The following is a 14,187-nucleotide window of genomic DNA, read 5'->3' as shown; positions in this document are numbered from 1 at the left end:
TATATCTGAATACTCCTTACCTGCCCTCAAATCTGAGGTACCACCTTTGTTTTCCTATCATTAAATACAAACCCTACTCAGCTAGGAGTGGGTAGGTGTCACGCTAGCACTCTGACTAAATCTGTGTAATAAGGTGAATGAAGAGCTTTACAGTCCCGAAAAGCATATGTATAATGACAGTGTGTTCTGCAAACAGTAACGATGAGCATTAATGGTCACATTTTGCTGACTGTAACAGTTTTAACTGAACATTTTTCATATAGCAATATTATCCTTTGGATAAATATTTTAGCCCTACTTTTTCAAATGGACTTGAGGGAAACTATAACTCCCCAGATAATAAAAATAAGAGAAATAGCAGCAAGGGATGATTAACACTGCACTACCTGACTGTACACTGTGTTTAAATGCACAAAGTAACTGTTGCCCACCTCCTAGGTCCACTGCCAATGAACCACATCAATATGATACAAAAAGAGAGCACAGATAGACAGCACAAATGTCAAAAAGCACAGATGCTGAACAAACAGATCTATCCGGACTCTTCAATGACGTTATCAGTTCCTTTAATAGTTCCTCAAACCACAGATGAGTAATACAATACAGGTGCACCAACACGTTTCACCCTAAATAGGGCTTCCTCAGGGCAATAATAAGCTATATTAAACTCTGGAATGTATGCAGATTAATGAGAAGTCCGTGATAATTCAAAATAATTATGTAAATTCACAGATTGAAAAAATCATATCCATTTCCTGATCGTTAGATCCAAACAAACGATAGCATGTTCACTTTGATAGGTGAAATATCTATAAGATAATCATCTTAGTTCAGGATTCACATTGTGCACATTTTGCAGGACGTGGTGTCTCTCAAACCGCAGAGAGAGATTTAACCCAGATCTTTTGAATGGGGGAGAATGTTTGACTTGTCAGCATTCCGTCCATCATTTGTTTGCTGTAACACTTTTTGCCCTAAGTGGGATGCGTTTGCCCTGACGTGGGCCCCTTGCTCACTGTGCCACTGGATTCAAGCTAGCCTGGCTGAAAAGACTGTTCCCATGAGGCACACGGTCAAGACTGATTTGCGTATAGCTGGGTCCAAACTGGGGTGGCGCAGTGGGCCAAAGAACAATGGATTTAACACAGATCTTTTGTCTGGGGGAGAATGCTTGCATTGTCAGCATTCCGTCCATCATTTGTTTGCTGCAACACTTTTCACCCTAATTGGGATAAGGTACGCCCAGACGTGGGTCCTTAGTCACTGCGCCACTGGATTCAAGCTAGCCTGGCTGAAGAAGGGTGACATACCCTGAAACCGGTCCCAGGATTCTTTGTTTCCGGTTCAGGGAGGGCCTGGCCTGGCAGTTCGGTCTGGACTGTTCCAATGGGGCACAGAGTCAAGACTGATTTGCATACGGCTGGGTTCAAACTGAGGTGGTGTAGTGGGCAAAAGAACGATGGATTTTACGCAGATCGTTTGACTGGGGGACAATGTTTGTATTATTAGCATTCCGTCTATCATTTATTTGCTGTAACACTTTTTGCCCTAAGTGGGATGGATATGCCCAGAAGTGGGTCCCTTGCTCACTGCGCCACGGGATTCAAGCTAGCCTGGCTGAAGAAGGGTGACATACCCTGAAATCGGTCCCAGGATGCATGTTTCCAGTCCAGGGAGGACATGGCCTGTTCCCATGGGGCACATGTTCAAGACTGATTTGCATATGGCTGGGTCCAAACTGGGATGGCGGAGTGGGCAAAAGAACAATGGATTTAACCCAGATCTTTTGACTGGGGAGAATGTTTGCATTGTCAGCATTCCATCCTTCATATGTTTGCTCTAACACTCTGAGAAATAGAAAGGCATACATGATCATTAAAGAAAGTACCTCACAACAGTTTAGTAAAATACAGCAAGTGGAAACTTAGCAGAAATTATTCATGTGACAGTGTAAGGACTTTCCAAAAAATGAAAGGTTTTCACCAGGACAATACCACTTTATGCTTTGCATACAAAAAAGGATTTGTGGCAAAACTGGTGAAATACCTGCTAAACTGTTATAAGTACACATTATGGATTTTTAATTCGGAGTTTAAAGGCACACTCGAAGACTGCAAGGAAATAAACCTGTATGCAGAACTCAAAACCCCATAATGCCCTGGAATCAATTAATGAATCACCTGACCACAGGAGGAGGGAATGCTGCTGAATAAAGCTAATGTATGCAGTCATCACGTGTGCTTATTTCCGAGCCCAAGAAGAAGGGGCGTGGTGCCCAGAAACGCGTCGGCAAAACCTATTGACTGTCAGAGAGGAGAAAGCAGGAAGCAGATTATAGCCGGATGGCCGAGCATTGCAGTGTGCCTTCCTAATGCAAAGGGCAAGTTGTATCCTATAGTCTACGCGGCGGCCCAGCCGTGGGGAAGAGCACCATCGGCAGCCTGAGGAAACGCCACCCACGGGCTGCAAGAGGCTGTCAGTTCAGAACTTTTCCGAACGTGAAAACAGCGCACTGCTCAACATTGTACATATTCCTGCCTGTCTTCCTCTGGAACTCACTCAGAGTATCAAATGGATTTTTAATTCGGAGTTTAAAGGCACACTCGAAGACTGCAAGGAAATAAACCTGTATGCAGAACTCAAAACCCCATAATGCCCTGGAATCAATTAATGAATCACCTGACCACGGGAGGTGGGAATGCTGCTGAATAAAGCTAATGTATGCAGTCATCACGTGTGCTTATTTCCGAGCCCAAGAAGAAGGGGCGTGGTGCCCAGAAACGCGTCGGCAAAACCTATTGACTGTCAGAGAGGAGAAAGCAGGAAGCAGATTATAGCCGGATGGCCGAGCATTGCAGTGTGCCTTCCTAATGCAAAGGGCAAGTTGTATCCTATAGTCTACGCGGCGGCCCAGCCGTGGGGAAGAGCACCATCGGCAGCCTGAGGAAACGCCACCCACGGGCTGCAAGAGGCTGTCAGTTCAGAACTTTTCCGAACATGAAAACAGCGCACTGCTCAACATTGCACATATTCCTGCCTGTCTTCCTCTGGAACTCACTCAGAGTATCAAATGGATTTTTAATTCGGAGTTTAAAGGCACACTCGAAGACTGCAAGGAAATAAACCTGTATGCAGAACTCAAAACCCCATAATGCCCTGGAATCAATTAATGAATCACCTGAACACGGGAGGTGGGAATGCTGCTGAATAAAGCTAATGTATGCAGTCATCACGTGTGCTTATTTCCGAGCCCAAGAAGAAGGGGCGTGGTGCCCAGAAACGCGTCGGCAAAACCTATTGACTGTCAGAGAGGAGAAAGCAGGAAGCAGATTATAGCCGGATGGCCGAGCATTGCAGTGTGCCTTCCTAATGCAAAGGGCAAGTTGTATCCTATAGTCTACGCGGCGGCCCAGCCGCGGGGAAGAGCACCATCGGCAGCCTGAGGAAACGCCACCCACGGGCTGCAAGAGGCTGTCAGTTCAGAACTTTTCCGAACGTGAAAACAGCGCACTGCTCAACATTGCACATATTCCTGCCTGTCTTCCTCTGGAACTCACTCAGAGTATCAAATGGATTTTTAATTCGGAGTTTAAAGGCACACTCGAAGACTGCAAGGAAATAAACCTGTATGCAGAACTCAAAACCCCATAATGCCCTGGAATCAATTAATGAATCACCTGACCACGGGAGGTGGGAATGCTGCTGAATAAAGCTAATGTATGCAGTCATCACGTGTGCTTATTTCCGAGCCCAAGAAGAAGGGGCGTGGTGCCCAGAAACGCGTCGGCAAAACCTATTGACTGTCAGAGAGGAGAAAGCAGGAAGCAGATTATAGCCGGATGGCCGAGCATTGCAGTGTGCCTTCCTAATGCAAAGGGCAAGTTGTATCCTATAGTCTAGGCGGCGGCCCAGCCGTGGGGAAGAGCACCATCGGCAGCCTGAGGAAACGCCACCCACGGGCTGCAAGAGGCTGTCAGTTCAGAACTTTTCCGAACGTGAAAACTGCGCACTGCTCAACATTGCACATATTCCTGCCTGTCTTCCTCTGGAACTCACTCAGAGTATCAAATGGATTTTTAATTCGGAGTTTAAAGGCACACTCGAAGACTGCAAGGAAATAAACCTGTATGCAGAACTCAAAACCCCATAATGCCCTGGAATCAATTAATGAATCACCTGACCACGGGAGGTGGGAATGCTGCTGAATGAAGCTAATGTATGCAGTCATCACGTGTGCTTATTTCCGAGCCCAAGAAGAAGGGGCGTGGTGCCCAGAAACGCGTCTGCAAAACCTATTGACTGTCAGAGAGGAGAAAGCAGGAAGCAGATTATAGCCGGATGGCCGAGCATTGCAGTGTGCCTTCCTAATGCAAAGGGCAAGTTGTATCCTATAGTCTAGGCGGCGGCCCAGCCGTGGGGAAGAGCACCATTGGCAGCCTGAGGAAACGCCACCCACGGGCTGCAAGAGGTTGTCAGTTCAGAACTTTTCCGAACGTGAAAACTGCGCACTGCTCAACATTGCACATATTCCTGCCTGTCTTCCTCTGGAACTCACTCAGAGTATCAAATGGATTTTTAATTCGGAGTTTAAAGGCACACTCGAAGACTGCAAGGAAATAAACCTGTATGCAGAACTCAAAACCCCATAATGCCCTGGAATCAATTAATGAATCACCTGACCACGGGAGGTGGGAATGCTGCTGAATAAAGCTAATGTATGCAGTCATCACGTGTGCTTATTTCCGAGCCCAAGAAGAAGGGGCGTGGTGCCCAGAAACGCGTCGGCAAAACCTATTGACTGTCAGAGAGGAGAAAGCAGGAAGCAGATTATAGCCGGTTGGCCGAGCATTGCAGTGTGCCTTCCTAATGCAAAGGGCAAGTTGTATCCTATAGTCTAGGCGGCGGCCCAGCCGTGGGGAAGAGCACCATCGGCAGCCTGAGGAAACGCCACCCACGGGCTGCAAGAGGCTGTCAGTTCAGAACTTTTCCGAACGTGAAAACTGCGCACTGCTCAACATTGCACATATTCCTGCCTGTCTTCCTCTGGAACTCACTCAGAGTATCAAATGGATTTTTAATTCGGAGTTTAAAGGCACACTCGAAGACTGCAAGGAAATAAACCTGTATGCAGAACTCAAAACCCCATAATGCCCTGGAATCAATTAATGAATCACCTGACCACGGGAGGTGGGAATGCTGCTGAATGAAGCTAATGTATGCAGTCATCACGTGTGCTTATTTCCGAGCCCAAGAAGAAGGGGCGTGGTGCCCAGAAACGCGTCTGCAAAACCTATTGACTGTCAGAGAGGAGAAAGCAGGAAGCAGATTATAGCCGGATGGCCGAGCATTGCAGTGTGCCTTCCTAATGCAAAGGGCAAGTTGTATCCTATAGTCTACGCGGCGGCCCAGCCGTGGGGAAGAGCACCATCGGCAGCCTGAGGAAACGCCACCCACGGGCTGCAAGAGGCTGTCAGTTCAGAACTTTTCCGAACGTGAAAACAGCGCACTGCTCAACATTGCACATATTCCTGCCTGTCTTCCTCTGGAACTCACTCAGAGTATCAAATGGATTTTTAATTCGGAGTTTAAAGGCACACTCGAAGACTGCAAGGAAATAAACCTGTATGCAGAACTCAAAACCCCATAATGCCCTGGAATCAATTAATGAATCACCTGACCACGGGAGGTGGGAATGCTGCTGAATAAAGCTAATGTATGCAGTCATCACGTGTGCTTATTTCCGAGCCCAAGAAGAAGGGGCGTGGTGCCCAGAAACACGTCGGCAAAACCTATTGACTGTCAGAGAGGAGAAAGCAGGAAGCAGATTATAGCCGGATGGCCGAGCATTGCAGTGTGCCTTCCTAATGCAAAGGGCAAGTTGTATCCTATAGTCTACGCGGCGGCCCAGCCGTGGGGAAGAGCACCATCGGCAGCCTGAGGAAACGCCACCCACGGGCTGCAAGAGGCTGTCAGTTCAGAACTTTTCCGAACATGAAAAAAGCGCACTGCTCAACATTGCACATATTCCTGCCTGTCTTCCTCTGGAACTCACTCAGAGTATCAAATGGATTTTTAATTCGGAGTTTAAAGGCACACTCGAAGACTGCAAGGAAATAAACCTGTATGCAGAACTCAAAACTCCATAATGCCCTGGAATCAATTAATGAATCACCTGACCACGGGAGGTGGGAATGCTGCTGAATAAAGCTAATGTATGCAGTCATCACGTGTGCTTATTTCCGAGCCCAAGAAGAAGGGGCGTGGTGCCCAGAAACGCGTCGGCAAAACCTATTGACTGTCAGAGAGGAGAAAGCAGGAAGCAGATTATAGCCGGATGGCCGAGCATTGCAGTGTGCCTTCCTAATGCAAAGGGCAAGTTGTATCCTATAGTCTACGCGGCGGCCCAGCCGTGGGGAAGAGCACCATCGGCAGCCTGAGGAAACGCCACCCACGGGCTGCAAGAGGCTGTCAGTTCAGAACTTTTCCGAACGTGAAAACAGCGCACTGCTAAACATTGCACATATTCCTGCCTGTCTTCCTCTGGAACTCACTCAGAGTATCAAATGGATTTTTAATTCGGAGTTTAAAGGCACACTCGAAGACTGCAAGGAAATAAACCTGTATGCAGAACTCAAAACCCCATAATGCCCTGGAATCAATTAATGAATCACCTGACCACGGGAGGTGGGAATGCTGCTGAATAAAGCTAATGTATGCAGTCATCACGTGTGCTTATTTCCGAGCCCAAGAAGAAGGGGCGTGGTGCCCAGAAACGCGTCGGCAAAACCTATTGACTGTCAGAGAGGAGAAAGCAGGAAGCAGATTATAGCCGGATGGCCGAGCATTGCAGTGTGCCTTCTTAATGCAAAGGGCAAGTTGTATCCTATAGTCTACGCGGCGGCCCAGCCGTGGGGAAGAGCACCATCGGCAGCCTGAGGAAACGCCACCCACGGGCTGCAAGAGGCTGTCAGTTCAGAACTTTTCCGAACGTGAAAACAGCGCACTGCTCAACATTGCACATATTCCTGCCTGTCTTCCTCTGGAACTCACTCAGAGTATCAAATGGATTTTTAATTCGGAGTTTAAAGGCACACTCGAAGACTGCAAGGAAATAACCTGTATGCAGAACTCAAAACCCCATAATGCCTTGGAATCAATTAATGAATCACCTGACCACGGGAGGTGGGAATGCTGCTGAATAAAGCTAATGTATGCAGTCATCACGTGTGCTTATTTCCGAGCCCAAGAAGAAGGGGCGTGGTGCCCAGAAATGCGTCGGCAAAACCTATTGACTGTCAGAGAGGAGAAAGCAGGAAGCAGATTATAGCCGGATGGCCGAGCATTGCAGTGTGCCTTCCTAATGCAAAGGGCAAGTTGTATCCTATAGTCTACGCGGCGGCCCAGCCGTGGGGAAGAGCACCATCGGCAGCCTGAGGAAACGCCACCCACGGGCTGCAAGAGGCTGTCAGTTCAGAACTTTTCCGAACATGAAAACAGCGCACTGCTCAACATTGCACATATTCCTGCCTGTCTTCCTCTGGAACTCACTCAGAGTATCAAATGGATTTTTAATTCGGAGTTTAAAGGCACACTCGAAGACTGCAAGGAAATAAACCTGTATGCAGAACTCAAAACTCCATAATGCCCTGGAATCAATTAATGAATCACCTGACCACGGGAGGTGGGAATGCTGCTGAATAAAGCTAATGTATGCAGTCATCACGTGTGCTTATTTCCGAGCCCAAGAAGAAGGGGCGTGGTGCCCAGAAACGCGTCGGCAAAACCTATTGACTGTCAGAGAGGAGAAAGCAGGAAGCAGATTATAGCCGGATGGCCGAGCATTGCAGTGTGCCTTCCTAATGCAAAGGGCAAGTTGTATCCTATAGTCTACGCGGCGGCCCAGCCGTGGGGAAGAGCACCATCGGCAGCCTGAGGAAACGCCACCCACGGGCTGCAAGAGGCTGTCAGTTCAGAACTTTTCCGAACGTGAAAACAGCGCACTGCTAAACATTGCACATATTCCTGCCTGTCTTCCTCTGGAACTCACTCAGAGTATCAAATGGATTTTTAATTCGGAGTTTAAAGGCACACTCGAAGACTGCAAGGAAATAAACCTGTATGCAGAACTCAAAACCCCATAATGCCCTGGAATCAATTAATGAATCACCTGACCACAGGAGGTGGGAATGCTGCTGAATAAAGCTAATGTATGCAGTCATCACGTGTGCTTATTTCCGAGCCCAAGAAGAAGGGGCGTGGTGCCCAGAAACGCGTCGGCAAAACCTATTGACTGTCAGAGAGGAGAAAGCAGGAAGCAGATTATAGCCGGATGGCCGAGCATTGCAGTGTGCCTTCCTAATGCAAAGGGCAAGTTGTATCCTATAGTCTACGCGGCGGCCCAGCCGTGGGGAAGAGCACCATCGGCAGCCTGAGGAAACGCCACCCACGGGCTGCAAGAGGCTGTCAGTTCAGAACTTTTCCGAATGTGAAAACAGCGCACTGCTCAACATTGCACATATTCCTGCCTGTATTCCTCTGGAACTCACTCAGAGTATCAAATGGATTTTTAATTCGGAGTTTAAAGGCACACTCGAAGACTGCAAGGAAATAAACCTGTATGCAGAACTCAAAACCCCATAATGCCCTGGAATCAATTAATGAATCACCTGACCACGGGAGGTGGGAATGCTGCTGAATAAAGCTAATGTATGCAGTCATCACGTGTGCTTATTTCCGAGCCCAAGAAGAAGGGGCGTGGTGCCCAGAAACGCGTCGGCAAAACCTATTGACTGTCAGAGAGGAGAAAGCAGGAAGCAGATTATAGCCGGATGGCCGAGCATTGCAGTGTGCCTTCTTAATGCAAAGGGCAAGTTGTATCCTATAGTCTACGCGGCGGCCCAGCCGTGGGGAAGAGCACCATCGGCAGCCTGAGGAAACGCCACCCACGGGCTGCAAGAGGCTGTCAGTTCAGAACTTTTCCGAACGTGAAAACAGCGCACTGCTCAACATTGCACATATTCCTGCCTGTCTTCCTCTGGAACTCACTCAGAGTATCAAATGGATTTTTAATTCGGAGTTTAAAGGCACACTCGAAGACTGCAAGGAAATAAACCCTTATGCAGAACTCAAAACCCCATAATGCCTTGGAATCAATTAATGAATCACCTGACCACGGGAGGTGGGAATGCTGCTGAATAAAGCTAATGTATGCAGTCATCACGTGTGCTTATTTCCGAGCCCAAGAAGAAGGGGCGTGGTGCCCAGAAATGCGTCGGCAAAACCTATTGACTGTCAGAGAGGAGAAAGCAGGAAGCAGATTATAGCCGGATGGCCGAGCATTGCAGTGTGCCTTCCTAATGCAAAGGGCAAGTTGTATCCTATAGTCTACGCGGCGGCCCAGCCGTGGGGAAGAGCACCATCGGCAGCCTGAGGAAACGCCACCCACGGGCTGCAAGAGGCTGTCAGTTCAGAACTTTTCCGAACGTGAAAACAGCGCACTGCTCAACATTGCACATATTCCTGCCTGTCTTCCTCTGGAACTCACTCAGAGTATCAAATGGATTTTTAATTCGGAGTTTAAAGGCACACTCGAAGACTGCAAGGAAATAAACCTGTATGCAGAACTCAAAACCCCATAATGCCCTGGAATCAATTAATGAATCACCTGACCACGGGAGGTGGGAATGCTGCTGAATAAAGCTAATGTATGCAGTCATCACGTGTGCTTATTTCCGAGCCCAAGAAGAAGGGGCGTGGTGCCCAGAAACACGTCGGCAAAACCTATTGACTGACAGAGAGGAGAAAGCAGGAAGCAGATTATAGCCGGATGGCCGAGCATTGCAGTGTGCCTTCCTAATACAAAGGGCAAGTTGTATCCTACAGTCTACGCGGCAATGCAAACTGCAGTTTGTGCTGTTAATCCTGCTTCTCGGGTAGAAATTCTACCCGAGCGGCAGCTTGCGCTCGCGAACTTACCATTCACGATCGCGAGTGGGGAAAAAACTCCGGTGCAGTAGACGTAGTGCACTTTTCTGCACTCAATGAGCCCCGCGAAACGCGGAGTGCTGAAAACTCTGTGAACTCCGCAAACGGAGCTGAGTTCACTGCCCAGGCCTACACACATTATGAATAAAGACAAAAATGCAATGCCCCATCAAGCTATTTGCTGAAGCATTAAGGCTACTAAAAGCAAAGAAAGATCAAATCCGATGGCCAAGAAGTCAAACTCTGCAGAGATTGCAGTTATTTCCATGTTACATCTTAATGAGTTCGATCCTCTACTCACTGTGATTAAAATGGAGAGTGTGCCTTGTGTTTTGTTTTGAGAACTCAAACACAGATGTCATGAGGGTTCTATCTGACACTACTTGACTAGGGACTTCCATGTTTGACAAGGAAGGATATTTTCCCCACAAGTAAATAACGGTGGAACATAGATTTAAAAAATAGAATGGCCTTTAACTATTGCTAAATAGAGTATTATGATATCACAAAAAGTCATATTGGATCAGCAAGCATTGGGAAATTCTGCAAGGAAAATTTGCACCATCTTTTTCCACATAGGTAATCAAACCAATTGACTTTTTTGCCAACCTTCCAAATAATTTAAAATTGGGAAGAGATCAAGGGGTAAAACACAGTGTGGACCGGATGTTGGTAGGACAAAAACATTCCAAAAAGTTGCGAACAACAACAAACAGAACAGATTTTATAAATCAACAAATGCATAAGGAATAGCAAAGCATGAATGTTAAATCTCAAAAAAGTCTGCCAGGAAAAACATTTTGAGACTTCAATTTACAGAAATTGCTTGCAGTTCCTACCTGCCAATTAGCTTAACCATTGGTGATACAACAAATGTTCCAAAAAGTCCACCAATAGCAAAAATTGAAACTGTCACAGACCAAAGAAGGTCAAGTGTTCCGACGTCAACTGAGTGGCCATATCTCGAAATCCATGTGTCATTGTAAAACCGTTTGATATACTAGAAGTATAAAACAAAATACAGGCATGTTATATTAGGGCGACACTCTATGCAACAGAATTAAGAGTACAAATATGCAATTATTTTAAATCAGGGTGTGCAGCAGATTCTAGTTATAAACGTAATTGAAACTCTCTTTATGACCTAGACATTGTAATATTCAGGAAAGGAATCGGCAGAGGAGGTATCAATCCTTATTCTTATTTATGCATTTAAACATCCATTGTTTTATTGTGAAAACCTGCTGCTGTAAAGGCTATTCATGTTAACAGCATTGACTTTCAATAACACAATCTAAACCAGCTATAGTAATTACAGGCTAAATAGAAATACCTAGGGGGCATATTATCAAGGGGGTTTATCTCCGCTTTTTTGGCTTTAAAAGCCAAGAAAGCGGAGATAAAATTATCTCCCTATTACCAAGCTGTCGCTAACACCAGTTAGTGACAGCTAATAGGAGATAGCGACCATCTTGGGCCCCGCTTTGCATGTCAGTGATATTTATCACTAATGAAATGCAAAGTGGGCGTGCCAAGATATTAGCTACTGGAAACAGTCCCTAACATCGCTATCTCCTATTACCAACTTTTGGAGATATTCGCGCTAAGCGCGAATATCTCCAAAAGCTAGCACCTGCCCTGAGCAGTTCTTAGCCATGTTATCCAATGGGAGGTGGATAACATGGCTAAGAGCATTTGCTCGATAATGCATGAATATCGCTGACTTTTCAGCGATATTCATGCATTGCGGCCGTTTTTTATCGCATTTGCGATAAACCTTGCTAATAGCAAGGTTTATCTGCGATAAAAATTGCCGATGTGCGGCGATAATGTTTGTCTCTAAACAAGTTAGAGACAAAAATTATCGCTAGTTGTTGGTAATATGCCCCTAGATTTTTTTAAATACACTAATTAATGTCAGTCTTCACCTTGTGTATAATGTCTTCTAATTTTGTCAGGAAGGAAATCAAGTCAAAGGCACCTTTGGCCATTCGCACAGGGCTACACAGTCTTGCCCAAAGGGGAAGATGTGTTTTAGCTTTCAACTCCTCTTCTTGAACAACACTCCATACCGTGGGCCTCATTTATGGGGTTTTTGCCATAGGGCAGCGCAGCAGGCCTTGCTGCTGAGCTGCCCTGCGGGAAAAGAGATGGGCAGGAATGACCCATATCTATTAGATACTGTGCATTCCTGTCTTTTCCCCTACGCACAATAGGCTGCCGTGCGCTAACGCAAGCACCTGTGCACCATAGTGCCAGGGTGCCTGCGTTGCGGAGATGATTTATTTTTTTTGTGGAGGAAGGGAAACCTTCCTGCACAAAAACAATCACAAGAGGCTGTTTCCTCTTTCTATGTGCTATGTGTGCTGCAGAATGCAAAAGACCTCTGGTAAGTAGGAGCACGTAGTTTATTGTTCATGAAGAGATGAAGTACAAGAGCCCAGGACTGCTCCTCTCGCAGCCACAGTTCCTCTGTCAAAGCCAACTGCTTGAAAGAACACCAAAGACGGAGGAAGCAGAATGGGGAACAACATCAAAGGTAAATATTATGTGCCCCGTGGCAGAGTGCGTGACACATTAACACTTATATGCCACAAGCTGTAAAAAGGACAAGGTATCTAAAACAACAATTCCCTGGGCCAGCACTCCGAGACAGCCATTTGTGATGGAGCTATTTTCTAAAAACGATAAATAATTTAAGGAAGAAAGAAATTGTAAACAAATTGCAGCAGGATGTTAAGAATTAAAGGAGTATGTACTTAGTAGTTCTGGAGAAAATATTCTCACATTAGCAGCAATGTGTTAATTGCTGGGTTTTTGGCCAATGATCTTTGAAAAAGTACTCTACGTGGCAGATTTGTTTTTTAGGGACACATGCTCTCAGCAATTAGTTTCTTTGGCATGGATTTCTAGGAATGGAGAATCTATATGGACAACTTTATGCTGCATAGTATTTCAAGTGCAACCTGGCTATCTCCGGCAGATGTCAAAAAGCTCTAAAAATGTCTTAGTGAAACTGGTAATTCTTATAGATTTGTCTTTTTAATTTTGAAAACCGCCCAAGGATCTGGATGCATCCTCCTAAGACTTGCAAATCCTTAATAGTTTTCCACACAAAAAGTAACGTTGGTAGCTATAAACCCATATGATACATCTCATAGGCATGTGCTACTGTTCAGGAGTTGTCTTGAATCAGGAGGTGAGGGAGAAAAGATTAATTTTCAAAGACCTCCTGTGGATCAGTTGGAAAAAGCTAAACAGCGACTCACAAATCTGCAAGAATGAACTAAGCATCATGGGCTGACTGCTCTTATAAGGTGCAAGTCTTACATCCGCTCGCCTTCATCCTTATTCCAAACATCAAGGACATTGGGATGAGAATATGCCCACAATTACACCTATGGGGTGTGTTTTGGTTGGACACAAGCTGGTAGGACTGGCCCTTCTGGTATTTCTAGACTGGCCCTTTTCAGAGCATCAAGGCCAGTCTAGAAATGGTTGGCCTACTTTCGACTGAGAGCAGGAGCATAAGCGTTTTCTGCAGTAGACCTCAGTTCAGATCATGTGCTTAGCTGTAATCTACCAATGGAAAACCTATCAATAGGGTGCTCTATCAATTAATACAAAGGTTTAATTTGGAATTGCTATATGAGCAATGACCCCCTAGTGTTGAATCAGGACTGTCCATAAAGTTTTGCCAAAAAGGTGTATCTAAGGATCAAACATCGTACATTCATATGTATAGTCATCTGCTACATAAGGGATATGATGCCATGGAAAAGTGGTCGCTTGGTTCAGTAGCCCAACGGGTAAGCCAGCTAGATAACCAGTTCTTAAACTTTTGACTTCAGTAGGACCCCATTGAATCATTACTTGAATCAAGGGACCCCTACTAAATCGTTACTGGAAGCACGATCATCGGCCTAAGCAATTCCTATGATTTGAACCTGAATACAATTAATAAAAATACAGATACTGGTATACATCAAACAAAAACAAAAATTATGAAATTCTTCACTTAAAAACCAAATATTGAAATTTTTATTTTAAGGGTAAGTTTAAACGTGTAATATTGAAAGAGGACTGCTTCTCATACATGCTTTTTTTGTCAGTGTGTTACTTGAGGCCATCCATTTTCAAAACATGCTGTTCTCTGTACTTGCGTTGCTCTCACAATCAAGCTAAGAACACCAACTTTATTTT

The 14,187-nt window shown here is 45.7% G+C and overlaps 1 protein-coding gene across 2 annotated transcripts in view; it reads right to left on the bottom strand.

Annotated features, from left to right (window-relative positions):
- The window catches only part of SLC2A9 (solute carrier family 2 member 9), a 1,599,887-nt gene that overhangs the window by 1,148,059 nt on the left and 437,641 nt on the right, over window positions 1-14,187 (bottom strand). For both annotated transcript variants that reach the window (XM_086964092.1, XM_086964093.1), the window contains exon 4: window positions 10,824-10,984. In XM_086964092.1, coding sequence (XP_086820218.1) covers window positions 10,824-10,984 — 161 coding nt within the window. The remainder of the gene's footprint in view (window positions 1-10,823; window positions 10,985-14,187) is intronic.

The sequence above is a fragment of the Lissotriton vulgaris genome, chromosome 3_2 (genome assembly GCF_964263255.1).
Source record: "Lissotriton vulgaris chromosome 3_2, aLisVul1.2, whole genome shotgun sequence".
Lineage (NCBI taxonomy): Eukaryota > Metazoa > Chordata > Amphibia > Caudata > Salamandridae > Lissotriton > Lissotriton vulgaris.
The sequence above is the reverse complement of the archived record's forward strand: the minus strand, read 5'-3'. Positions and strand labels throughout refer to the sequence as shown.